Below are 27,894 nucleotides of genomic sequence, written 5' to 3'. Positions count from 1 at the left end.
GATAGAAACTTGCTACCAATGAAGCTTGCCCTAACTGTCAGCGAAGCTATTTTCAGCAATGGTACAATTTCTCCACCTGAAAGCAGGCTCATCAAATGAGAGAATGCATAGAAAAGCTCTGAAGCGCTGTTACTGTCGTTAATAGAAGATCTAGGGGAAATTTGCATAACCAAAGTAATCAAATCTTGCCTACTGTGTCATCTTGGGACTCCACCACCACTGCAAAGCCAGCCAAGTTTAAGTTTTCTGGGGCATTCCCTCCTTAAATGCGGGTACCAAAGCAACAGTGCCTTTGATTTGAGTTGCAGCTGGCATAATAGACAAGATGTGTGCTTAAAAGATTTTAGTGAAGCAAACTGAGGAGTTAGGCCAATTTCTTTCTCTGTGAATTTCCTCTTGATCACAGGATTGAACAGGTACTTAAAGTAATAGAAACTTTATAAATTAACCTCTAAGGGACATTTTGAAAATTAAATTATAGCACATGAGGCAAGCAATCAATTAGTAATCGATACATATCCAATAGTCATGCATATAAGATGAAAGGGCAATTCGTTAAAAAACAAATGGCCAGACATAAGAAAAGCCTATCAATCTTGCTAATCATCAGAGATAGGCAAATTTAAGTGATATTTTTTTAAAATTCTAATTCTCAAGTTTGGCAAGGATGCTGGGTAAAGGAGCATTCAAATTGGTACAATCTTCCAGGGCAGTTTGACAAAACAAATCAAGATATTAAGGTTGGGGAGCAAATCACTTCATTCAGCAATTCCACCTCCACAAAATAAAACTATAGAAGAGTCACGGATGGGTACAAACATTTAATTATAAAATGTGCTTCTCCATTCCACAGCTATTAAAAAGCTGGAAACCACCCGAATGTACCACACTGGGAGAAGAGCTGGAACCACATAATGGAATACTATGCAGCCATTTAAGATGTGGAGTATTTAACAACACAGAAAGATAATCACAATTTAGAGTTAAATAGAAAAATCACGAAAGAAGGGAAAACATGCTTACAATCATACATGCTAAATATTAATAGTATACTTCTAACTGGTAAGAATTGGGTTTTTTTTAAATCTTTTATTCTTATTTTTATTTTTCTTTGCTTTCTAAATTTTCCATAAGGAATACATGTTAATCACAATAACCTTTAAAATAATTACTTATATTAAATGAGAAGGCACATCAAGCTAATCTAGCCTAACACCTGGCATATACAGGCGCTTGATGAATGCTACTTCCCATTCCCCCAGACTTATTCCTTAATGTTTGTTTTACAATCATAATACCAAAGAGGTTTTGGTAAGAAAGCTTCAGCTTTTAAAAAAAATTTGATTTGGTAGAGATGGGTCTTGCTATGTTGCCCAGGCTGCTCTCGAACCCCTGAGCTCAAGCAAACCTCCTGCCTCAGCCTCCCAAAGGGCTGGGTTTACAGGCGTGAACCACCATGCCCACTCCTAAGCTTCAGCTTCCGAATCCAGGATCCAATGCAGTCTGGAAATGACATCTGCCTTGGCCCTCCCCGCAGATGCCACTCCCAGCACTTGACCGGGCACAGAGCGAGGCTTCACGGGTTTAAATAAATTGGTTGATTCCAAACTCAAGATTAACAAAATGAATGAGCTGCTTAGAAAGAGCTCATTCAGGAGTGTGCTGTTATTCCTCCCAACAGGATGGTGGCATGTACAGTGGAAGGGGCCCCAGGCACGGAGTCAATTACCCTTTGATCTATCCTGCAGGCACCCGCCGCCCAAGAGCTGTATGATCTCAAGCACGTTACCTCACCTCCCTTCTCTATCCTTTAGACATTATCACAAGACAGCTGTAAGCACGGTGCTGAGAATTAAATATGACAAGTACGGAATCTTCATAAATTTTAAAGGGCTATCAATGTAATACAATATGATAATCAATAAATATGAATCTGTAACAATTAAGTACATTTTAGAGGTAAGGGTGAAAATGAAAAACATTGTAATAGCTTTAACCAGTTTCCGTGCAACTACAGAAGAAATTTGATTCTGATTTTGTTCCTCTTTATACGAAATAAACTTTATACAAAAGGCTTAGCTCCGTTCATCTGGCTAGTTATCCTCCACCTAGGTAGAAATAGTAGAGACACTGAAATAGGTTTCCTCCCCGCCCCCATCTCTCTCTGTCTCTCGTTCAGGCGCACCATCTCAGATCTCCTCTTAGAGTCTAGTGAAGAAACCTTGTTTTGCTTTCAGAGAGCACCATATGACTATGGCTTCTAACATGAAGGCTCCAAAAATCACAAAAAGTAAAACCATCAAGCACAGCCTGGTGAGCAAATAACTCAAAGACTTAAAACAATTAGATTTAAACCTTGTCACACAATGCAACCCTTCCTATGTACCCCATTCAGTTAGGCTTGTGTAGACCGAGACCAGCACTTCATGAAATGTACTGTTACTTATGAAGCCAAAGGGAGATCACAAATTTAGGCAAGAAACTAAAAGCAAGCTATTGGAACCTGCTTTTTGATCCATCTACTGGTGCCTTAATTTAAGAGATCTTTCCAAGAAGGCCTCCTAGTGACCCCAACCTTATTTTGGAGAAGGCTGAGGATTCATATCTGCTCATGTATAGGCTACAAAAGTCCAAGGTCTGTGTCATACCAAATAGGCAACGGTCAAGGAGGTTTCAACTGTCAGCATCTTATTTATTATGAAGTCTATAATAATTCCCAGAATCGCCATCTAGTTTTAACAATTTATTAGATAAACAACGAACACACTCGTATATGAACAACCAAAATATCTTTACTCTGGTGAAATAGCTTTGCAATGTTACAAGTATATTCACAATGTTTTTCAGGCTCTTGCATTTTCAAAAGAGAAAAAGTTGCTGAGAAAAAAAATTACATAAATAAAAGTATATAATATAGCATATTCGTTTTTGTCCCCATTTAAAAATTTGAAAATAAGCAGTTTTGTAAAGCCAAAGTGTATTCCTTTCTGGGCCAAATTTCTATTTGACAGCTGAAATATGCGATTAATGGGCTGCCTCAAACCATAATTACACAGCCAAAACAAAAATTACCCTCCCTAAGATTGTACATGGAGAACACTGGCTATCTGCTTCACATTAAGTAGCTGGTTTAATATGATCCCTCTTACTTAAGAAACATATACTGTACTGAGCCCGAAAGGACACGTTTTCTTCTACAGCAAGAATGTATCATTAATAAACAATTTAATTACAATAAATTATGTAACACTGGGTAAGGCTTGTAGCAGGGGGCAAGGGACACTATATTCTTACAAAAAAACATAGGGTTGCCGGGTGCAGTAGCTCACGCCTGTAATCGCAGCATTTTGGGAGGCCAAAACGGGTGGATCATGAGGTCAGGAGTTCAAGACCAGCCTGGCCAAGATGGTGAAACCCCGTCTCTACTAAAAATACAAAAATTAGCCAGACGTGTTGGCGGGTGCCTGGACTCCCAGCTACTCGAGAGGCTGAGGCAGAAGAATTGCTTCAACCCGGGAGGCGAAGGTTGCAGTGAGCCAAGATTGCGCCACTGCACTCCAGCCTGGGCAACAGAGGAAGACTTCAACTCAAAAAAAAAACAAAAAAACAAAACAAAACAAAACAAAAAAAACAAAGAAAAAAACATAGGGTCACCAAGGCGTTCAAAATGAACCTTAAACAGAGGTATTAATACGTAAATATTACAATTTCCACTTAGGAAAAAAAAATCATATTATTGCTAGGCCAGCACACTCAAAAGCAATAATGTCATGAAAACACATGCCCTTGTGTGATTTGGCAGAACAGGCTGCTCCCTGAACACAATGGGCCTTTTTATTAAGTGGATCCCTTCATCCCTGGCATTTTATACAAACAAAACAAAAGAGAGAGAAAAAGAAACAAACATGACACTAGTAACAGTCTTCAGTTTGAACTCCATCACAGAGAATCAGAAGACCTAAAAGATATGTTAGAAAAGTAAAAGACATTATTTAACCAAAATGAAAGCAAGACGGACTGAGAGGAACAGAACTATATTGCAATGCTGCCTCTTTTGTTTAATTATATCAAAGGGCAACAGAGCCCTCTAGTGGAAAAAAATAAAAATATATAAAGATGGTTCTGCTTTTAGATTAAAGAAAATATGTACAACACCCCCAGGCATGGTGGCTAGTGTCTGTAATCCCAGCACTTTGGGAGGCCAAGGTGGGCGGATCACTTGAGTTCAGGAGTTCAAGACCAGCTTGGCCAACATGGTGAATGCCTGTCTCTACGAAAAATACAAAAATTAGCCGGACATAGTGGCTCACGCCTGTAATCCCAGCTATTCAGGAGGCTGAGGCAGGAGAATCACTTCAACCCAGGAGGCGGAGGTTGCAGTGAGCTGAGATCACGCCACTGCACTACAGCCTGGGTGACAGAGCAAGGCACCGTCTCAAAAAAAAAAGAAAAAAATATGTAAAATAACATCTTCCATTACAATTTTTATTGTGCCACTCTATGATGTAAAAGCAAAAGATCAAATTATTTTAATTGGGTTTTAAGTAAAACAATTTCCAAGTTTTCAAGCTTTACATAACACTACAAAACCTCAAGTAGAACAAAAATCTATTATTAATTTTTTTAATTATGGGTTTGACCCACTTTGTCATTAAACAATAGTTATATGTATGACTCTCATTTGTTATGCTGACACCGTAAAAAAGTAATTAAAATCTAAACCTACATGCAGGCATGAAATTCAACTGATGACCTCATGTGACAAAAAAGTTTCAGTTGAGATCTAATCAGGTTCACACCGACAGTACCCCCCCTTATCCTCGGGAGATGCGTTCCAAGACCCACAGTGATGCCTGAAAACTGGATAGTACCAAACCCTATGTATTCTATGCTTTCACCTATACATACATACCTAGGATACATTTTAATTTATAAATAAAGCACAGTAAGAGATCAACAATAATAAAATAGAACTGTAACAATGTACTATATAAAAGTTATGTAAATGTGGTCTCTCACACTCTCTCTCTCTCAAAATTAGTATTTTCAGATGCCTGTTGACCTCAGGTAACTGAAACCTCAAAAAGTGAAACATCGGCCAGGCACAGCGGTTCACACCTGTAATCCCAGCATTTGGGGAGGTTGAGGCAGGCAGATTGCCTAAGGTCAGGAGTTCAAGACCTGTATGGACAACATGGCAAAACCTTGTCTCTACTAAAAACATAAAATTAGCTGGGCGTGGTGGTGTGCACCTGTAATCCCAGCTACTCAGGAGGCTGAGACATGAGAATCACCAGGCCCTGGGAGACAAAGGTTGCAGTGAGCTGAGATCACGCCACTGTACTCCAGCCTGGGCAACAGAGTAATACTCTGACTCAAAAAAAAAAAAAAACTGAAACACCACGGATAAGGGGGGACTACTTGTATACATGATTACAAATTCATTTTAAAAATATATATAACATACACACAGCCCTATTATAAGTATTTTACATGAGATTATCAAATTATGAGATGATGCTCATTAAAATGTTTTAAATTGGTCTCTTCCTTTAGGTATTTACTTCTCAAATACTTTGATCACGTGATTTCCATGTACACTCAATGTCCAATAATATCTCAGTGTAAAATGGTTAAGTCATAAGGTACTAATTCTCAATTTTTATATAATGTCATTTAAGGACTTTCTCTAATATTGTCAAGAATCTCCATAGTTTCTTAGAACAAAGTAACTTCAAAATAATTTTACTTACAATACCTGGGTATAATTTAGCATAAGATAATAGTAGGCACAAATGTTTTTAATTTAAAATGGAGTTCCAATGCCCAAAAGGTTATTTCGATTATTTCAGAATATTTTCCTTTCCTTAATGAGCACCAGGTTTTTAAAAAGATAAATGCCAAGATCCCACTAGTTTAAGTCTGGTCAACAATCAGAAAGGAAACTAATCAGGCATTTCAAGATCCCAAGTGCAATGATTTCATATGAGTGTGTTTTACCCATGAAAATGACTAAATGTAAGTTAGCTATGGCCCCAGATTTATGGGACCTTTTGGAATAACTGGAAAAAAAAAAAAACCATCAATGGCATGCTTTAGCCTCAAAGGCAAAATTTAGTAACATTTAGGTATGGAAAAGAAAACAAAGAAGCAAAGGTGTAAAGGAAGCTGGCGTAGTCCATAATTGGGAAGTGTGGATTTAAAATCTTAGGAATGAATACCCTTCTCTACATGAAGAAAAAGTAATTTTCTTCTATTCACGTAGAACTGGTAGAATTTGCACAAGATATGAATTCATCGTAGTGACGATTTGTAGGATCAAAGAGTATGGCAACTACAGTTCACACTGTAATTTCAACACATGATTTAGAAACAAGACCCTAAGTTTTAAAAAGTAGGCTCTCTAAGCTAAGACAATCAATTTCAACATCACACTATAATTACATTTTGGGATTCCCTGCATGAAATTTTTATACCTTCATTTTGTTTCAAGGAAAACAAATTGAGGAGTGACCAATACCTTGAGCACGTACTTTTTATACCTCAAAATATATATATTTTGATATGTAAGTATGCATATATATAGGTCCATGTAATACACATTAGAGAGGTGATTTTGTGACATAAGTACCAATAGAAAATGCAAGTGTCAGTCCCAAAATATATTTCACTGGTATTTACCAATGTGGCCAGCTTGTATTTGTTTGCAGGAAAAAAAGTTTTGTTTCTGTTAATGGGTCCTTTGGCTCAAAAACTGAAACGAAGCTAGGCTATTCTAACTTTAAACTTACAACACACATGATGCAGCCCAGCGTTCTAAAGGTTCACAAGGTGAAAGAAACTTCATCTGGACCAAAATCTGAAAAAAATTTTAAAAATCAAGTTTTAGCCACTGCTGGTTTAGGACTGAAAGTTAAGAAGTTTTATCATCATTACCACAGAAGAGTAGACTGAAAATATCTAATTTGTTCATACTTGCTAATAGCATCTGGGCACAGTGGCTCACACCAGTCATCTCAGTACTTTGGGAGGCTAAGGTGGGAGGATCACTTGAACCCAGGAGTTTGAGACCAACACCTGGGCAACACAGTGAGACCCCATCTCAAACATTAAAAAAAAAAAAAAATTAATGGATGTCTCACAAACCCTGGATGTCACTCCTTAAATATGATAATAAATCTGTCTGCTTACAGAAAATAATTTGCATGCGCTCCAACAAACATCTAGCTAATTAAGACAATGAAGAGTAGGTGGTCCCACATTTAGGCATCCAACTAATCCCTCATTAGAAGGATCCTGCCTTTGATGAGCAACATGTCAGCCTGCAGGTAGCAGGGGGCAGCATTTTATACTAAAGTATTTATATGCATAGCCAAATTAGCTGACTGATAGGCTGTGTCTAAAAACGAAGCAGGGACCTTCCTCAATGCGAAATTCCCTCGCCTAAAAAAATTCCCTTTCCTAACACTTCCCAACATTTGCATGTAATGTTCACCGTGCTGAAGGCATTTCCATTGCTTTTACCAAATCAGAGCCATCAAGCTGCTAACTCCAAAGAGCCGTAAAACACCTGGCCCTTCCTGCTCAGTCTATGTTGAACACAAACAGAAATGAATTCCTCCCTTGTCTCTACTGGTTAGCATTCAGGACTGCGGGGTTCCGGGCCTCTTGATCTCCTAGCGGAAGCTTTGGGTGAAGAGATGGCTTCCCCCTGGATACTGAGATGCTGATCTCCACAGAGAGAGGTCCACAAGCTACAGCTTTCAATCTACAAAGTTCTTCAGGTTCAGAAAGCTGGTTAAACAAAGGTCAAGGAGAGAAGAGTGTTAGTTTCTGAGGAGGCAACATTCTAATCCTTGCAGCTGCCTAAAAAAAAGGGGGGGTTTCAGGCAACATCCCCAACAGTTACATACAATGTGCTGCCACAGTCTTCCTGGGGCCTGGGGCATTCCATTTGCCTAAATTTCATCTAAGCTGTGGCTAATTTAGAGAATGTTAGGGTGATATCACTTTGAATGAACTGGAGTATCTAACATAGCAGTCGGCACTTTTTTCTGGGAAAGGCCAAAGAGTAAATATTTACAGTTTTGCGAGCTAGATGATCTCTGCCACAACTGGGCGACTCTTCTGGTAACATGCAAACGGCCATATTATTTTGGGATAACTGAATATACACAAACAGTAGTTCAACATTATAGGAATGGGAATAAATAGGCATGGCTGTGTTCCAAAAAAAATTCTACTTACAAAATCAGGCAGTGGGTCAGAGTTAGCCCAGAGATGGCAGTTTGTTCATCTCCAATCCAGACAGCTGAATCCAGTTTGTTCATCTCCAATCCAGTCAGCAGCAGTAATACCTGCCTATAAACCTTAATTATAAAACCTAGGACTTCATGAACCCACAATGCTTTATTCTGACATTTCCTCCAAATCCTTTTATCTGTCAGAATCCCTGATTTTTTTTAGATGAATTAAGAATCCCTCCAATTGCCTTAGTAATATCAGTATCAAAAACTCAAAATACAGCTCCGTATCACTTACAGCTGCAGAGAGGAAAATGATGACAAGACAGAGTTTGCTTAGAGGCCACTTCAAAGGGGGCATGGCTCTAGTGCAACCCTAAAGTCTATCAAGGGAGGGATGTCCCCTTCTTTATCAGTAAGATCCTCACCAATGGCAATTCCAACAAAGCAGCGTAATGTGGGGCATTAAAAAAAAAAAAAAAGAAAGAAAGAACGAAAGAACCACTGGAAATACTAGATTTGCAAATCGGCTTTTGTAAGGCAAATTAGATATCTATGTTTTTATTGTGGAGTCACCACTTTCAAAATAAATCCTGTTATGTTATGTTTCAGTCCACCCCGCCTTAGAGAAAACGGACATTCACAGGGTTAAAGATTTCACGGTTTATCCAAAGAAAACAGGCTCCCTTGAGTGGCCAAAGGAAAGGGAACACCAACACCATTAAAGCTTAGATAGAATATGACTCCTGAATGCCCCAGAAATCTTGGAAGTAAAGATGCCCAATTCACTCACTCGGCATTCAGCTATTTCATTTTTAAATGAGCGGAACTAAAGTAGTGATAGCAATTTATAAATTGACATGTTTCATAGCTTAGTAGAAGGACTTTATCTAGAAGCCACAGCCTACTTGGGCAAGGACACTTTCTAAGGCAGCCACGCAGGATATAAAAGCTAACTTAGCAAAGCCATGTGCCGATCTGCAGCCTCTTCCTTTCTTCAGACCTGATACCACTGCTGCAGAGTGAAAGTGATTTGTGAGTTTTTGATTGCCTGGAACTTGCAGTACGATATTATTTCAAAAATTCAGAATAAAAATCTTCACCAATCGCCTAGACGTATGCTTCCCAAGAGTGGAGGGGAATGGGGTGAGGTGACAGTGTTAAAGGCCATTCCTGCGGAAGGTGACAGCTGGGGAAAGAGCTGTGGGCACTTGAATAGGAAAGGCTGGTCTCCCTAAGACCTTGTGCGACATCTGTGCCATCCTGAGCGTTACAATTTGCCACAACCTCCAACTGGACCGCAGACACCTCCTGCAGTGTCCGCAAAATGAATTATAGGTATCAGGAAGGAAGAGTCTTAGGGGGAAGTGGGAGCTGTGAAGAGGCACAAAGAGTTTCTGGCTTTACTCCAACATGTGAGGGCCATTCTCAGCAACCACAAATTTATTCTCAATGCTTCAGAATCTCCTCCTCTCCATCAAGACTTATGTATCTAACTAGAGATCACCCTTTTAATATTCTGAACCAACTCTATCAGTCCTGGATTACAATGTCGCAGGTCTGCTGTTGCAAATCTTTGAAAGAGCATTAGCTCTATTCAAGAGCCTGCTATCTAATGTCACATGGAGCAGTTCGAACACTTAACACAAAAAACAATCAGTAGTCACATACCTTACTCATTAGAGAAAAAGAGTCTAGCTAGAAGATTAAGAGAATAAGATCTTTAAAGTTTCTGGTTAACTTGTTAAATTGTTAAAAAGACATTTTTAAGCACTTAAGTCCTTTTTTCTTAATTATTCCACAATTGTATGGGTCCATGCATTCACTTTAACAGTACTTAATATGATCAACAAAATGTATTCTTCTTAGATTGGGGATCCAGCCATTGTTTTAAATATTACGCCATCAGTTTTGACTTCAATGACAATTATATAAAATTTACTCCAATGCAGAAGTTCAGACAAGTGGATTGAACATATTTGGAGCCCAGGATGAGGTATGAGAGTTGATTTGAAATAAAATCCTTTCAATTCTTAAAAAAAAATTCCCATTTGCTTCTTTACCTTCATAGGCAAGTACAGTAAAAAAATTCTCCACTCGGATGGCAACCTGGTAGATTTCACACCTTGTACAACACAATAATTGACCCTTCAACAATGTATTTTTACCTCCTGTGCCTCCCTAATCATGCTAGAAAATATTTCTGCAGCTTCAAGGAATTGTTCAAAATTAAGAAAGAAGTGCAGATGGTTAATGGGTACAAAAAAGATAGAAAGAAAGAATAAGACCTACTATTTGATAGCACAACAAGTTGACTATAGTTAATAATAACTTAATTGTACATTTTAAAATATCTAAAAGGGTATAACTGAATTGTTTATCACTCAAAGGATAAATTCTTGAGGGGATGGATACCCCATTCTCCATGATGTGACTATTTCACATTGCATCCCTGTATCAAAACATCTCATGAACCCCATAAATATAAACACCTTTATATACCCACAAAAAATAAAAATAAAAACAAAGTTAGGAAAGAGAAACAAATGAGTAGAGGAGGGCATCAAGGGGGCCGTGTGGGGGCTGCGGGGGACCAAAAGGACAGAGAGAACTTGACAGAAGACAGCCAAATGCAACGTTTCATATGTCGACAAATCTGAAGATGCATATCTAAACTCAAAGCAGGTGGTTCTCACTGATTCAGATACTTATGTAAATAGATCAAAGCAAAATCAGAATAAAATCCTATGAAGAGTTATGGTTTGCTCCCGCCTTGCTCCTGTCTCCTTAACGGCCCATCATATTGAAGCAAGGATACCCTCTTGAGCCATCTACCCATGATAGTCCCTGTGGGTAAACATTGGCAATTAAGAGGTGAAGACAGGAACTCATTCTCCAATTTTATAGAGAAATAAGATCCTGTGCCCAAAAGAAAATGATATGCTCAGTGACCAGTCGAAACCTGTAGTATCCTTTGTTCCAAAGACATAATACCTTGTTGTTCCCCGTATTCTATTACCAATCAATTTTGGTTTGAATAACCCAGGTAATTGGAATATGCCCATACACCATGCAGACCAGGTCAAAAACTCTTAGACGGAGCCTGTTGTCTCTCATCCCTGAATACCAAAATAGCCACAGTCTTTTGCTGAGTGTTCAGCTTTCAGAGACTTCAAGGTCAGCCCCTACACAGGCTTCCATGACAACATTAGGATTTAAAAAGAGGTAGTGATGTTAATGAAACGATAGCTGAAAAGGATAAAAGTCATGTTTAAATCAGAGAACCACTAAACAAAATTCCATTATAGCTAGATCTAAGTGGATCTCATTATAGCAGTCCCAAAGATAAATAACTAAGTGAAGAGCCTACCTATTCCTGAATTAGCTCCAGTGACCACAACCACTTTGCCAGTGAAATCCCGGCCCTGGAGAATTTCCATGGCAGTGGTGCTGCCGTCGTATCTTTGCCGGGTGGTTGGCTTGGTCAGATTATCATCCACAGTAAACGCCAGTCTTGGGTCCAAGTAGGTGGTTCTTTTATTTATATGGCTGCCCAAAAGAGAAAGCAGTGAACCCACAGCAATGAATACAGGCATTTATAAATATAAGACAACCTTATACTTTAGGCAAACCCCATTTTTCATAGACCAAAATGCTTATTCCTTAAACCTGAAAGAACTGGGGCCCACTGAATCTATTTTCTGGCCTCCAGAAGGATCACATTTGTGCCAAAAAAAGATAGTCATCGACTCCTTTCCTTCAGAACTGCCTATAACATACGCTGTAACATACAATAACTATTGCCATGTATCCTTAGATCTCAAAAAAGGCTTCTTGAGAAGGTTTTGGGCTTTTATCTAATTCATGTAAATGTAGCTATAAGATCTGTCAGCCACCCTTTTCAGTAGATTTCAATTAAATCTCTTAGTCCTGTGCAAGGGCCTAAAGACGTAGAGAAGTAGAAAACTCAAAATGATAAAGTCTTAGTTGTAAATAAGAAACCTGCCAACTAACAAAATTCTAACGATTTTCATTTTAAGACTCTGCACTCATACGTCCTACGAGCACTCATTTTGATTTGGAATTGATCTAAATCTTGTAGAAATGGTATTAAAATATACTGGAGGCTGGGCACAGTGGCTCACGCCTGTAATCTCGGCAATTTGGGAGGCCAAGGCAAGAGGACCACTTGAGCCCAGGAGTTCAAGACCAGCCTGGGCAACATAGTTAGACCTCATCTCTACAAACACTAAACAAAATTTCGAGTGTGATAGCACATGCCTGTAGTCGCAGCTACTTGGGAGGCTGAGGTAGGAGGATGATCACGTGAGCCTAAGAGATCAAAGCTGCAGTGAGCCATGATTGTGCCACTGCACTCTAGCCTGGGTGACAGACCAAGACCCTGGCTAACCATTAAAAAAAAAAAAAAGGCACATATGGATGAAAAGAGTACTCCTTCTAATAGAATTTACTTTTTATATCTTAAATGTATTCTTGGGATATGAGATAAAGACCTGAGAATATCTTAAAAACTATTAAGAAGCCTCTAAATATAGATAAGATTTCATATTTTAAAAGTATGTGTGTGTAAAATTACAGTTTAAAATATATACTCATCTCCCTATAAGTACCAAGACTCAAGAGTAATAATCCAACCTTTATTCTAATTATTACCATCCTCATCCTCATTCGATTTATAACATCCTTAATTTGTGACTCCAATATTATACACACACAACAGAGCAGTTCTATGCTAGACTGGCTCAAACTGGCTTACAAGAGCCAAACGTGACTATCTCTTCCCAATTCCTCACTTCACCTTGGCAGCATGAAATCAGCTATGGCCAAAGTATTTATACTGTGGAAACAAACAGTGGCTTTTTTCCCCCTGAAGACCTGGTGCTAAACATTTACCAGCACACCACTGCAACAGGCTCAGAAAAGTGACAACTAGCCAGGGGAGCCAATTTCCAGGTTCCCCCCAAAGCCCTTGCTTACTCCTCTAGATTAGACCAGGAGCTGGCCAAATCTGGCCCACTGCCTGTTTTTGTAAATAAAGTTTTATTGGAACACAACAATGCCCATCACTTGTATATTGTGTATAGCTGCTTTAGCACTACAAAGGCAGAGTTGAATCATTGCAACAGAAACCATATGCCCCGCAAATCCTAAAACATGTTATCTAGCCCTTTACAGACAAAGTAGACAGCCCCTGCTCTAGACGGGTGACTCTCAAGCTAGGGAGCATCAGGATCCCCTGGAGGACTTATTAGAGTGCAGATTACCAGCCCCACCCCAGTGCTGATTCAGTAGGTCTGGGGTGGGGGCCTGGGAATGTACATTTTTATTGAATTCCCAGGTGATATTAATGCTGCTGGTCCAGGAACCATGCCTGAGAACTGCTGCTCTTGGTTGATTAATACCCATTTCAGGGAGTAACTTTCCAAGCGTGAATGCAAAGGCAAAGACTGCACAGGAGAAAATTGATTTGACTACATAAAAAATTTAAGAAATTCAGTCAGGTGTGGTGGCTCATGCCTGTAATATGAATGCTTTGGGAAGTCAAGGCAGGAGGATCGCTGGAGGCCAGAAGTTCAAGACCAGCCTGGGCAACATACTGAGCCTCAGTCTCTACAAAAAAAAGTCTTTAAAAATTAGCTGGGCATGGCAGCATGAGCCTGTAGTCCCAGCTCCTCAGAAGGCTGAGGCAGGTCACTTCAGTCCAGAAGGTTGAGGCTGCAGCGAGCTGTGACTGTGTCACTGCACCTCAGCCCTGGATAGCAGAGCAAGACCCGGTATAAAAAAAAAAAAAAGAAAAAGAAAAAGAAAAAAAAAAAACCATTTCCAACATATAACCAATGCGTTGATATCCTTAATTAGTTGAGGGGAAAAAAACGTTCACAAGTTAGGGAAAAAGCCTTTTAACAAATAATAGGCACTCCCACCTATCCAACTGCCAGACAGCCCTGTCTTCCTGGGGATGCCTATGGTGGCCTGGGAGACTTCTCTCAAGCAAGCTTTGGCCTATTTGCTCTCAATATTGGTTTTGCACCAAAAGTTCACCAGGTTTGCTCAAAAAACACATACGTCATTTGAACTTGTTACTGTAACTACATTACCAGCAAGCTACTATTACACAAACTGATAACATGAGAGGTGAAAAATAGTGTCAGTGGTATCTATGAAAATGTGGTCGAATGCTTTGGAGAGCCTCAAAGACAAGCAGCTAAAAAAAAAGTTTTGGTTCAATCAACTACAGTGAAAATGCTAGAAAAATACCATAAAACTCCCAAATGATGTAGCAATCAGATTCTTTGAAAATACTGTGTTTGCTCAACCTTAAAGTTGTAGGGTCTAGCCCTACTGGGCTTAGCGGGTGTTCTCCCCGTGTGCAGAGACGAGGGATTGTAATAAAGATACAAGACAAAGAGATAAGGAGAAAACAGCTGGGCCCGGGGCGGGGCCACTACCACCAAGACCTGGAGACCGGTAGTGGCCCCGAACGGCTGGGCACGCTGATATTTATTGCATACAAGACAAGGGGGCAGGGTAAGGAGGGTGAATCTTCTAAGTGATTGACAAGGTGAAGCAAGTCACGTGATTACAGGATAGAGGACCCTTCCCTTTTAGGTAGCCGAAGCAGAGAGAGAAGGCAGCATACGTCAGCATTTTCTTTTCTGCCCTTAAAAGAAAGATCAAAGACTTTAAAACTTTCACTATTTCTTCTACCGCTATCTACTACGTACTTCAAAGAGGAACCAGGAGTACGGGAGGAGCATGAAAGTGGACAAGGTGCGTGACCATTGAAACACAGCACCACAGGGAGGGGTTTAGGCCTCCGGATGACTGTGGGCAGGCCTGGATAATATCCAGCCTTCCACAAGAAGCTGGTGGAGCAGAGTGTTCCCTGACTCCTCCAAGGAAAGGAGACTCCCTTTCGCGGTCTGCTAACTAACGGGTGTCTTCCCAGACACTGGTGTTACCGCTTGACCAAGGAGCCCTCAAGCAGCCCTTATGCGGGCGTGACAGAAGGCTCACCTCTTGCCTTCTAGGTCACTTCTCACAATGTCCCTTTAGCACCTGAGCCTATACGTGCCAGTTATTCCTAGGTTATGTTAGTAATGCCACAAAGAGTAATATTAAAAGCTAATGATTAATAGTGTTTATAGTAATGATTGATAATTGTCCATGATCATCTCTATATCTAACCTGTATTATGACTATTCTTATTCTAACTATTTTCTTTATTATACTGAAAGAGTTTGTGCCTTCAGTCTCTTGCCTCGGCACCTAGGTACTCTTTCACCCACATAAAGTGAAAGTAGAAATTGTAGATGTTATGTTACAGGCATGCTTAGGGAAGGAAGACCACACTGGATCCATGCAGTGGACTCACACTCAAAGAGCAGGGCTGGCCCGACCCCTAAATGTTGGTGTACTTGAATCAAATACTGAAACGTTTATGTTACATTCACAACCTAAAAAAAAAAAAAAAAAAATTCCTGCCCAAATCAACTTCTATTAACCAACCAATCCTAATCCTGTCAAAGACTATTCAAGCTTCTAATTTAAATGTTGACAGTTGTGAAACATTAATTCTCCTCTTAACTACAGTGGTCAAGAGTACAGTCCCTGGAGCAGGTGCTGGGCTCAAAGCCTGGCTGTGCTACTTCTTTGCTGTGGGATCCTTAACAAGTCACTTACCCCCTCAAGTCTGTGTCACTGGTAGTAAGCTAGGGATGATAACAATAGTACCTCTCAGGGCACTGTGGGGATCGAATGACCTAATGCTACAGATACAAGATGATTAGAATCAGGCCTGGCTCACGCTGTATGTTGGACAGGTGGTTACTATTGCTGCGTGATACTGGAATTTATCCTAAAGACAGAATCAGAGAGGTGAAAAAGTCTTACAGATAAGGATGCTCAATACATTATTTATAATTATAGGTTCTCTATAACAGGAATTTAGCATTAATGTCCAATAGGCAATTTGATAAATTATAGTATATCTGTACAAAATAATAACTCTAGAGCTGCTAAATAGCATCTTTTTGAAAAATAGATATGGACACAAGAAAATGCTCAAAATATATTACGTGGAAAAAGCAGGTTACTAAACAGTCCACACAGTGCATTTCCTCTTTTTTTTTTTTTTTTTTTTTTTTGAGAAGGAGTCTCGTTCTGTCACCCAGGCTGGAGTGCAGTGGCGCGATCTCAGCTCACTGCAACTTCCGCCTCCTGGGTTCAAGTGATTCTCCCGCCTTACCCTCCCGAGCAGCAGGGACCACAGGCACGTGCCACCATACCCAGCTCATTTTTGTATTTTTAGTAGAGACGGAGTTTCACCATGTTGGCCAGAATGGTCTCGATCTCTTGACTTCATGATCCACCCACTTCGGCCTCCCAAAGTGCTGGGATTACAGGCATGAGCCACCATGCCTGGCCTCCCTACTTTTCTTTTTTTAAGGATGCGTGTGCGTCGAAAATAGAAGAATAAATCTAGCGATGTTAAAAGTTCCAGCGATGTTAAAAGTAGTCACTTCTGCTAAGATTACAGATATATACTATTATACTTTGTATTTTTCTACAGTTACTGTGTATTACTTTTATAATTAAAAATTCCTATTAAAAAGCAAAACAGCTGAGAGTGGTTTCTTTGCAGACACTTACTCAACAAAAAACACTTGTCCGTTCTCATCAGTTTCTTGTTCCCATCCGTATGGCAAATCTGAAACACAAGAAAGACAGGTCTACAGGTGCCAGGGAGAAGTAAAGACCATCCCTGGGTCAGGAAGGGGAGGAGCCCTCCCAGCCCCGCCCCCAAGCCTGTCCCTCCGACCCAGCAGTTGTCACATCAACTGGCTTTCGTCACATGTTCCAATTGCGGCAGCTGCAGAAGGCCCATGATCCCACCTGGGCTCCACATTTTTGCCTCTTGTTTTGAAGAAAACCTATTTTATTCCTGATCACTCTATAAACCATACTGGTTGCGCCAATCCATGGGAATTCTCCCTTGAATGAGCTCACAGAACATATGTATATGCAGGGCAGGCACCCAACGTCATTCATATGCTGACTTGTGATGCCTCATATGATATTAGAGGGCACGGCCAATTTTTTTCATGTGCACTCACTGACTCTTCAACTAGATCCTAAACCTCTTAAGGGCAGGAACCTTCTCATATATTTTTTTAAGACGGGGTCTCACTATGTTGTCTAGGCTCACCTCGAATTCCCGGGCACAAGTGATCCTCCCACCTCTGCCTCCCAAAGGGCTGGAATCACAAGCACAAGCCACCATGCCTGTCCCTTTCTTATACTTCTATTCCGTGGATCATACAGTAGCTCAGAATCACCTAGAAGTCATGGTAATCTTTACGAAATTTCCAAATACTTATATATTTAATTCCATAGTATAGCCAAGAACAATTTTATAAACACTGCAACGATAGGAAAACATCATAAACTGTGAATCAAAGGCCTCAATTATTTTCTGTTTTTTGTTGTTGTTGTTGTCGCTATTTTTCAGACAGCATCTCACTCTGTCACCGAGGCTGGAGCGCAGTGGTGTGATCTGGCTCACTGCAACCTCCAGCTCCTGGGTTTGAGCACTTCTCATGCCTCAGCCTCCGAAGTAGCTGGAATTACAGGCGCATGCAACCACGCCCAGCTAATTTTTGTATTTTTAGAAGAGATGCGGTTTCAACATGTTGGCCAGGCTGGTCTCAAACTCCTGACCTCAGGTGATCCACCCGCCTTGGCCTCCCGAAGTGCTGGGATTACAGGCATGAGCCACCACATCTGGCCATTTCGGTACTTTAAGACCAGTAAGAAATCATCCTCACTCCACCCTACGATCTCATCATCTTCTTCTGCCAAATCCCATAAGCTCCTCAGAGTGGGAGTCTGGTTCTCTACCAGAGAGCCCTCCCTAAACACACAATAACCTGTCACCTCTCTGCCAGTGACATTTCCTCATCTACTTAATGCTTCCATCCAAGATCCTTTGACAAAACATACAAACCTCCTGCCACTCGTTTTCTTTTTCCAGTTTTTGGATGTTCCCACTGAGTCTTCTCCTCGGTGTGACTGTTAAAAAAAAAAAATCCACAGTAATAAGTAAAAATTAACTCTTCTAAAAAGTAATCAATTGTATTAAATTTTTTCTCTCCCAGATAGCCAGATATAAGGAGGAAGTGGGGGGAAGAAGGAGAAAGAGGACTGTGACCCCAGCTACGGGGTCAACTTTAGGAGGTTTGCTGAATCACTCAAAATATCTAGAGGCCGTCGGGAGCGGTGGCTCACACCTGTAATCCCAGCACTTTGGGAGCCCTAGGAGAGCAGATCACAAGGTCAGGAGATGGAGACCATCCTGGCCAACATGGTGAAACCCTGTCTCTACCAAAAATACAAAACTAGCTGGGGACAGTGGCACGTGCCTGTAGTCCCAGCTACTCGGGAGGCTGAGGCAGGAGAATCGCTTGAGCCAGGGAAGCAGAAGTTGCAGTGAGCCGAGATCATGCCACTGCACTCCAGCCTGGCGACAGAGCAAGACCCTGTCTCAAAAATAAATAAATAAATAAATAAATCTAGAGGCATTTTGCTGTGTATTTGTTTTGGTTTTATTCCACGATGTAGGGACAAAATTCATAATATCTAATTTATATAATCTCTTTAAATGTTTATTTATTTGTGTTTCTTTTTAAAGAATCAGGGTCTCACTATGTTGCCCAGGCTGGACTGGAACTCCTGGACTCAAGTAACCCTCCTATTTCAGCCTCTTGAGTGGCTGGGACTAGAAGCCCATGCCACCTTTGCTCAGCTAAAATGTTTATTCTTTCCACAGATGTAACTTCAAAGTGTTTCATTAAGCACTGGTTCCTAACTGGTCCCAAGAGGTAGTTAAGAGATGCAGTAAGACCTTCCCATAGGGCACCTAGCTGTGCGCTGTGCACCTTTGGTCAAGTGACCCCACTCCTTAATCTCCATCCCCTCATCTGCAAAATGGAAATAATCCTAGCACTGATCTCAGGGGCTGCTATAAGAATATTGTACATCCAGGGTTTCGCATAGCACTTGGCATACAAAAAGCTCTGAGAAATGTAAGCTATTATTTTGAACAAATCAGTTACACAAACTAGTCCGATTTTTGCGTCAAACTTAACATTTCATTTCAGACCACCACCCAAAGTTATAATTAAAATCGTAGGTCAATAACTAGAAACACGTGTCACCAGGTAATAAGGTATCCAGGAAAACATACAATTATTTTAACAGGGAAACAGCCAGGTGCTACAAGAGGCATTCGAAGGGTAGGCTGGGTTTCCTAAAAGTTCACCTACTCATGCCAAACCAGAAAGTTATATTATTTAATCAGCAACATCTAGATGATAAGATGTGAACATTCTTTCCCTATCAATTATTTTACAGAAAATAAATACAGAGAGCACGAATTTTCTAAAAAATTCTACAACTTGCAAGCAAGGTCTTTTCATGAACTGCTGGCTTCTGGTCTGTTTGACAAAGTCTTGGCAGCTGGCTCTCTGTCATAGTGCAGGAATGCCTCACTCAGCACGCTGAAGACCTGAGCAGCCCATGCTAGCTGAGTCCAGCCAGTCTCCTCAGGGCTACTGCCACCTCACAGAGCTGCTGAAAAGGCGAGACACATGACACCTGTGACAGTGCTTGGAGAACGATTAAATCCTTGTACCAGCTACGGTATCAGTAGCAAAGACAAACTCCTACTTTGTACATCAACCACCATCCAATATCACTTGCAAAAAAAAGCAGCTCTGTGGCCGGGCGCGGTGGCTCATGTCTGTAATCCCAGTACTTCAGGAGGGCAAGGCAGGCGGATTACCTGAGGTCGGGAGTTCGCGACCAGCCTGACCAACATGGAGAAACCCTGTCTCTACTAAAAATACAAAATTAGCCTGGCGTGGTGGCACATGCCTGTAATCCCAGCTACTCGGGAAGCTGAGGCAGGAGAATTGCTTCAACCCGGCAGGCAGAGGCTGCGGTGAGCTGAGATCGCGCACTCCAGCCTGGGCAACAATTGTGAAACTCCATCTCAAAAAAAAAAAAAAAAAAAAAAAAAAAAAAAAAAAAAAACCCGCTCTGACTCTCTGGCTCTCTGGTAAGGATAACCCGCTCTCTGCTGGCACAGTGGGAATATTGGTATACCAACTCCTGCTTCTCCTTCAAAATGAATGGCAACAGCAATCAGATAAACCAAGCATTGGCAATAACATGAAACCTTCCTGCCCCTTGCGGAGCTGTGTCTCAAGCTTCTTCAAGAAAGTTAAGAGATGGAGTTGCATTTTCCTTGCCTGCCATTAAAAGCAGTCTTTATCTCATAGGCACACATCAAATGTGCTTGAAGCCTGGCTCCAAAAAACTCTGCCCTCAAGAATCCATGAAGTGGCGGGGCACGGTGGCTCACGCCTGTAATCCCAGCACTTTGGGAGGCCGAGGCGGGAGGATCACTAGAGCCCAGGAGATCGAGACCAGCCTAGGCAACATGGCAAAACCCCATCTCTACTAAAAATACAAAAATTAGACAGACATGGTGGCACATGCCTGTAATCCCAGCTACTTGAGTGGCTGAGGCATGAGAATTTCCTGAACCTGGGAGGTGGAGGTTGCAGTGAGCCAAAATCACGCCACTGCAGTCCAGCCTGGGCGAAAAAGCAAGACTCAACCTAAAAATAAAAATAAAAAAATCCACAAAATGACCCTTAACAGTGGAAGCTGAGCCTTGTTGGCAGGCAGGCTGGCACAGAAAGAGCCTCTCGGCCCTTAGTAGGTGAAGCTGGGCCCTCAGACATGCAGCCTCATGCCTGGCCCACAGCAGGTGCACAAATGTAAACATACAGAATGAATACTTTCCAAAGGAACTACAAAACTCACTCAGAACAGTTTTTATTTATTCAGAAAGACATTTAAAAAACAAAACAAACTCTGTCAACCTACGTTCTTGACTTTCACAGAACATGCCTGAATCAGGGTTTCTTATTCTCACTGCTGGTGGCACTTGGGGCTGGATCATTCTTTTTTTTTTTTTTTTTTTTTTCTTTTTTTTGAGACAGAGTCTCACTCTGTCACCCAGGCTGCAGTACAGTGGTGCAATCTCAGCTCACTGCAACCTCTGCCTCCCGGGTTCAAGCAATTCTCCCGCCTCAGCCTGAGTAGCTAGGATTACAGGCACCTGCCACCATGCCGGGATAATTTTTGTATTTTTAGTAGAGATGGGGTTTCACCATGTTGGCCAGGCAGGTCTCGAACTCCTGACCTCAACTGATCCACCTGCCTCGGCCTCCCAAAGTGCTGGGATTACAGGCGTGAACCCACTGCACCCGGCCTGCATCATTCTTTGTTGCGGGGCTGCCTTGGGCACCACTGGCCTCTGCCCATCAGATGCCAATACCCCAGTCCCATAGCTGTGGCAACAGAAAGCATCTCCAGACGTTGCCAGCCGTCCCCTGCAGGACACAACCATCCCTGGGGAAGAATCCGGAAACAGCTGAAGCAGACAGACTAATTTGGTCGTGAAGATTCTGGAGCCCAACTGCCAAGGTTTTCTGGGTCTCCCATTTGCCAGCCACTCTGCCCTTGAAGAAGTCATTTAATCCCATGCCTCAAGTTTCCTCAACAGTTTAGATGGGGACAATAACAGCACTTACTTCTTGGGGTTATAGAGGACCGAGTGAGTTAACACGGGAAGAACTAAGAACTGTACCTTTCAATAGAAGACTTTTTTTAATAAATATAAAAATTAATTAAAAGATGTTCTTTTTAATTATAACCTTAAATGACTTTTTAATGAAGAGAAAATAAGAACACATGTCCCCTAAGCGTTCTCGTATTCTCCTTTAAATAGAAGCCGTCTTTGATTTTTTATTCTTTCAACAAGCTTGTCATTTAAAAAGATAATTAAGAGTAATCTAAACTTAAACCAAAGGATTCAAAATTAAGTGAACATCATATTATGTGAATACCACACTTCCACGTATGGGGTGTTTTCTGTTAATTTTTTTTTAGACAAGGTCTCATTCTGTGGCCCAGGCTAGAGTACAGTGACGCAATCATAGCCCACTGCAGCCTCGAGCTCCTGGGCTCAGGCGATCCTCCCACCTTGGCCTCCCACCATGGCCAGCCTATGGGTGTGTGTGTGTGTGTGTGTGTGCGCGTGCGTGCGTGCGTGCATGTGTGTGTTTTTTGAGCACAGTGTAAGTTAGCAGGGAGATCTAGAGTTGCCGGTGAGGACAGCCAGCCCTGTGGACACAGGCACCATCGAGGCCTCTGACTGCCAAAAGGCCTGAGCTTCATAAGAGGCACGGGGAAGGGCAAACAAGGACGGCTCTGACACTGAGACCTTGTCCCTCACTTCCCATCTCCCATGAAGGGGCTGCTCTGAGACTGTGAGGGGAGAGGGGTAGAAGAAAGGCCCACCAGCTCTCTTGGGTTCCCGGTCTACCTCGACCTCACCCCTGGGAGCCCACCCTGGTGGGCTTTGGAGCGCTAGGGCATGTGTGCCTTTGAGGCACACAAGTGAACCGTGAGGCAGGTGGGAAAGCAGGAGAGGCCGGCAGCACCCACACAAGACCGGGTTCCACCAGACCCCGAGGTCTCAGTGGGAGCTACAGCCTCTATCCCTGGCCATGGCCCTGCTACAGTAGGAGAAACAATATGGAAAAGAAATGACTCAAAGAGCAGCCTCCTAGAAAGAACAACCACAAAGTTTCCCAAACCCCAAGAGAAAAACAGGTGTCACTTCCAGAGTCAGGAATGAAAAGGGGTTGGAGCCAGCGCAAAAATTAAAACTGAAAAGAAAAGAAGGGCCAGGATGCTCACAGATCAGGAGAGATCAAGGGAATGTCGGGTTAGGATGGATCAGAGGCATCCTAAGCTAACACCCAAAGAATTTCAGCCTTTCAACCCTGATACCCAGAGAAGTGAGGGCCAGCGGGGACGGACACAAGGTCCAGAGAGTGAGCCCTCCAGCTGAGAGCCAGCCAAGCCCTGGCATCTCAGCTGGTGTAAACAATAAATAGCTAATGCACGGGGGGCTGAACACCTAGGTGATGGGTTGACAAATGCAGCAAGTCACCATGGCACAGGTTTACTTATGTAACAAACCTGCACATCCTGCACATGTATCCCGGAATTTAAAATTAAATTAAATTTAAAAAAAAAAAAACAGCGGAGCCAGAGAGGCCAGCTTGAGATTTAAGACACTAGTCGGGAGGGCTGGAGGAAAGGCGTTTGGAAACCATGTATGCACCCGAGTCCCCTGGCCAGGGGCCACTCAGGAAGAAAGCAGATGGGAGAAATGCCAGGCAGCAGGAAGGCAGGTGCAGGGGGCACGCAGGGCTAGCGGGAGCAAGGGAGCCCCAGGGCCCTAGCGCCAGGCTCCAGGGCAAGCCTGCAGGGAAGCAGAAGCACCTCTGGGGCTGAGTGGCAAAGGAGGAAACACCCCACAGAGCCAGAGGCAGAGGTGGGCTTAGTAAGCCGGAAGCAGGTCATGTGCATCTTTGTACTCTGGGGCCCAGTGCACCACCCACCCACCCACAGAAGCCCGCGGCTGACCTTCCCGAGATGATTCATTTACTCATCCCACAGGGGCTCATCTTACGGCTTCTGGGTGCCAAGCACTGGGGACACTCAGATGAACAAGCTGCCCCATGATATCTGCAACCTGGGCAAGGGAGACAGGGCCAACAAGGAGGAGTACACAGCCAAGGCTAAGCACGAAGAAGCAGAGAAACAAGGTGACCAGTACAAGGTCGAGGGGACACCCACAGTTAGGAAGGTCTCTTGGGCAGTGACATGTAAGCTCAGCTCTGAAGGATGAGAAGGAGCCTTTCCCCGACAAATGTACAGGTGAGAGGAACAGCAAGTGCCCGCTCAGGAGCTTGCCTCCACCCCTGCAAAGGCTACTGGAGCTCTGCTGCTGGAAATGTCCCTTTAATTCTCCAGAGCCAGAAATTCTTCCAGAATTCACAAGCTGAATGAATGCCACTCTCTGGCTATGCCAACAGAGCCCAAGCTTCTCGGCAAGGCACAGAAATCCTTGAACTGGGTCCTCCCTTCCCTGCCTTAACCTTCACATTCCTGGACCCTCACAAAGATCACAGGCCCCTGGACAGGCCATGCAGGGGGTCTCTCCTCTCACTGTTCCCTCTACCTAGACTGCCCTCCTGCCCCACCCACCTCTACTTGCGCTCAAAACACCGCTCTGGGCTTGGCACAGTGCCTCAGGCCTGTGATTCCAGTGCTTCGGGAGGGAGGCTGGCTTGAGTTCAGGAGTTCAAACCAGCCTGGGCAACATGGTGAGACCCCATTTCTACAAAACATGTAATAATTAGCTGGGTGTGGAGGCACACACCTGTGGTCCCGGGTACTCAACAGGCTGATGCGGGAGGGTCGCTTGAGCCCAGGAAGTGAAGGTTACTGTGAGGGTGCCACCATATTCCCTCACGATCCCCCCAACTACCTACACACACCTCATGCCAGACACTCTACTTCCTGGTATACACACTGCGTGGGGACAGTCCTACACATGTCACTGTGACCTAATAAGATTGGGTCCTAAGGATGACAACTGGCTCTTATTTGCCTCGGCATAACCAGTGCCAGCCAAAGGCCTGGCACATAATACCTCTGTGTGTCTTGAACGAACTCATCAGAACTTGGTTGTTTTTTCTCTACCTTGCCACCAAAGGCAGCAGTGGTTCACATCCTTGCATAGATTAGAATCACCTGGGAGGGAAGATTTTTTTCCAACCTACCAAGGGAGAGGGGAGGGGCCAAACCAATTAAATCAGATATTCTGGGCTGACGCAGTGGCTCCTGTCTGTAATGCCAACACTTTGGGGGGCCGAGGTGGGTGGATCACTTGAGGCCAGGAGTTGGAGACCAGCCGGGCCAACAGCGCGAAATTAGCCAGGCCTGGTGGCGGGCGCCTGTAATCCCAGCTATTCGGGAGGCTGAGACACAAGAATCGCTTGAACTCGGCATGCAGAGGTTGCAGTGAGCCGAGATCGCACCACCGCACTCCAGTTTGGGCGACGGAGTGAGACCCTGTCTTTAAAAAAAAAAAAAGGCCGGGAGCGGTAGCTCACGCCTGTAATCCCAGCACTTTGACAGGCCGAGGCGGGAGGATCACGAGGTCAGGAGATCGAGACCATCCTGGCTAACACGGTGAAACCCCGTCTCTACTAAAAACACAAAAACTTAGCCGGGCGTGGTGGCGGGCGCCTGTAGTCCCAGCTACTCGGGAGGCTGAGGCAGGAGAATGGCGTGAACCCGGGAGGCGGAGGTTGCAGTGAGCCGAGATCGCGCCGCTGCACTCCAGCCTGGGCGACAGAGCAAGACTCCGTCTCAAAAGAAAAAAAGAAAAAGAAAAACCCTCTGGAAGTGGGGCCCAGAAAAAGGCTCTTACAAAAAAAGTTTCCCAGATGCTGAAAATCAGATTTACATCCATGTTTCTCAAAACCAGGTGATATTCCACCTCACCTGGAAAGCTTAAAAAAAGAGACTCCCCAAGTTGAGAGTCGGCTGCAGTAGGTTCTCTATGGAGACCCAAAACGTGTATTTAGGACATTTCCTAGGTGATTCTAAGGTGCCGATATAAGACGCACTGTCGTATCTTAAGAGCAATCAGGAAAGACAGTTAAGGAACAGAGAGTACCTATTAGACACGGTGCTATGTGCTTTACGCACAGTGCCTGAACTGACCCTCATATCAACCCATTTTACAGGTGAGAAAACTAAGATTAAACGTTATTTCAATGGCCCAAGGTCACACAGTTAAAGATGAAGCCTCTGCTGGGGTTTCCAAAACTTTCCCAGGAAATGATAGTGAAGCTATCTAGGACTGCTGCTAAAAAATACTCCTGGCTAGGCGCAGTGGCTCACGCCTGTAATCTCAATTCTGGAGGCTGAGGCAGGTGGCCTGCTTGAGCCCAGTAGTTCGAGACCAGCCTGGGCAACATGGTGCGACCCTAGTCTCTACAAATACTTAAAAAATTAGTCGGGCATAGTAGTGCACGCCTGTAGTCCCAGCCACTCAGGAGGCTGAGATGAGAGGATTGCCTGAACCCAGTAGGTAGAGGCTGCAGTGGGCTATGATGGCACCCCTGCACTCCAGCCTGGATGACTGAGCAATACCGGTCTGGACAAAACAAAACAAAACGAAACGAAACTAAACTCCTATCCCTGCAACCCAGAGCCTGCAGGAGGGAGCTGAGCATGTGTGCTTTTTAAAACATCTTTATTTTTTGGCGGGGATGAGGCCGCTTTGCCCTCGCCGCGCCGCGCCGCGCAGTGCTGCATCCTGAACAGCAGAGGGCGCGCCGGGAAGCCGCCAGGTGACCCCCGCTGGACCCAGGGCCCACCAAGGGGGCCGGCCCCTACTGGGAACCCTGGACTCTTTTCCCTGAAGCTCCTTAACAGTTACTTTCACTTTGCACCGCACTCGCGGCGCCGGAGTGCGCGCCCTCCCCGCGCAGGTGGCGTCCGTGGGCAGTGTAGGGTCCCAGGTGCGTCCGCGGCCCCACTGCGGCCCCCTTACTTGGCGTAGTAAACCCAGCCGTCCTTGGTGGTTCTCTCCTCCCAGCCCGGAGGCAGCTCGTCCTCACTGTCCGTGTCGTCCAGGCCCGCGTAGCGCAGCGCTGCCATGGCTGACTGTGGAGGCACCTGGCCCCCCGATCGCCCGCTGCCGGGTCCACTCGCCCAGGAACTCACTCCCGCTCCAAACGAGACCCGCGCGCGTCGGGGCCCGACCGCTCACGCCTGCGCACTGCGCCCTCCAGGGGCCGCTCCGCCGACCACGAAGCTGAAATCCAGTCTCCGCAATATCGCGACTGCCGGCGTCAAAGGGGCAGGGCCTGGAGAGGAAGGCGGTGATAGTGCCTAAGAGATCGCGCTGCCGCCGGGCTAGACAGCAAAGCCGGAGAGCGCTCCGAGGCGCTAGAGATAGAGCGGAGACTTGTCAGCCTCCCCGCCGCAGGGAAGGGGCGTGCGCATCCAGTTTCGGGCCAGGACTCCGCCCGTTGCTGGGCGACCCGTAATCACTTCCGCGTTGTTCTGGCCAATCCTGCAGGAGCACGGCAATTGGATATGGGAAATGTAGTCCAGGCGGCGCCTGACCGAAAAGCGGCGCCCGACTGAAAAGCGGCGCCCATGCTGTTGTCCTGGGCTTCTGTCTCTCCTTGCCTTGGGGTCTCGTGAAAGTCCGTGATCACAAACCTTCCAGGGCTTGCCAGCATTCGTGCTGATTCACAACCTTTGTTTTGTATATGAACACAATGTTAAAATATAACCTGGAGAACTTAAAACTGCTGATTCCTGATTTCCTGGTTTTAGAGAACTTTCTTCCAGCCAAAACACAGTGCTGTTGATAACAGAGACTGATGTTTACGGAGCACTTAATGTGGGGTCCAGGCCAGTAATGCATAGACATCTCATGTAGCTGACACCTTTGTGTAGTGGGCACAACTCAGACAGGGTAGCTAGGCCGGGCTCAGTGGCTCATGCCTGTAATCCAAACACATTAGGAGGCTGAGGCAAGAGGATCACTTGAGGCCAGGAGTTTGAGAACAGCCTGGGCAACATCGCAAGACCCCTGTCTCTACCAAAAATAATT

At 43.8% G+C, this 27,894-nt stretch overlaps 1 protein-coding gene across 6 annotated transcripts in view; it reads right to left on the bottom strand.

Annotated features, from left to right (window-relative positions):
- The window catches only part of WWOX (WW domain containing oxidoreductase), a 1,110,761-nt gene extending 1,083,185 nt beyond the window's left edge, over positions 1-27,576 (bottom strand). For all 6 annotated transcript variants that reach the window (XR_010152460.1, XM_009431284.4, XM_001144696.7 and 3 more), the window contains exons 1-4: positions 26,821-27,576; positions 18,271-18,335; positions 16,917-16,974; positions 11,614-11,792 (exon numbers count right to left, since the gene is read on the bottom strand). Coding sequence is in view for 5 of the 6 variants with exons in the window: in XM_009431284.4 (XP_009429559.4) it covers positions 11,614-11,792; positions 16,917-16,974; positions 18,271-18,335; positions 26,821-26,927 (409 nt within the window). In the remaining variant the exon portion in view is untranslated. The remainder of the gene's footprint in view (positions 1-11,613; positions 11,793-16,916; positions 16,975-18,270; positions 18,336-26,820) is intronic.
- Positions 27,577-27,894: the final 318 nt, after the last annotated feature.

Source organism: Pan troglodytes, chromosome 18, assembly GCF_028858775.2.
Source record: "Pan troglodytes isolate AG18354 chromosome 18, NHGRI_mPanTro3-v2.0_pri, whole genome shotgun sequence".
In the NCBI taxonomy this organism is placed as follows: Eukaryota; Metazoa; Chordata; class Mammalia; order Primates; family Hominidae; genus Pan; species Pan troglodytes.
Note: the sequence above shows the minus strand (reverse complement) of the source record. Positions and strands in the feature narration are given on the sequence as shown.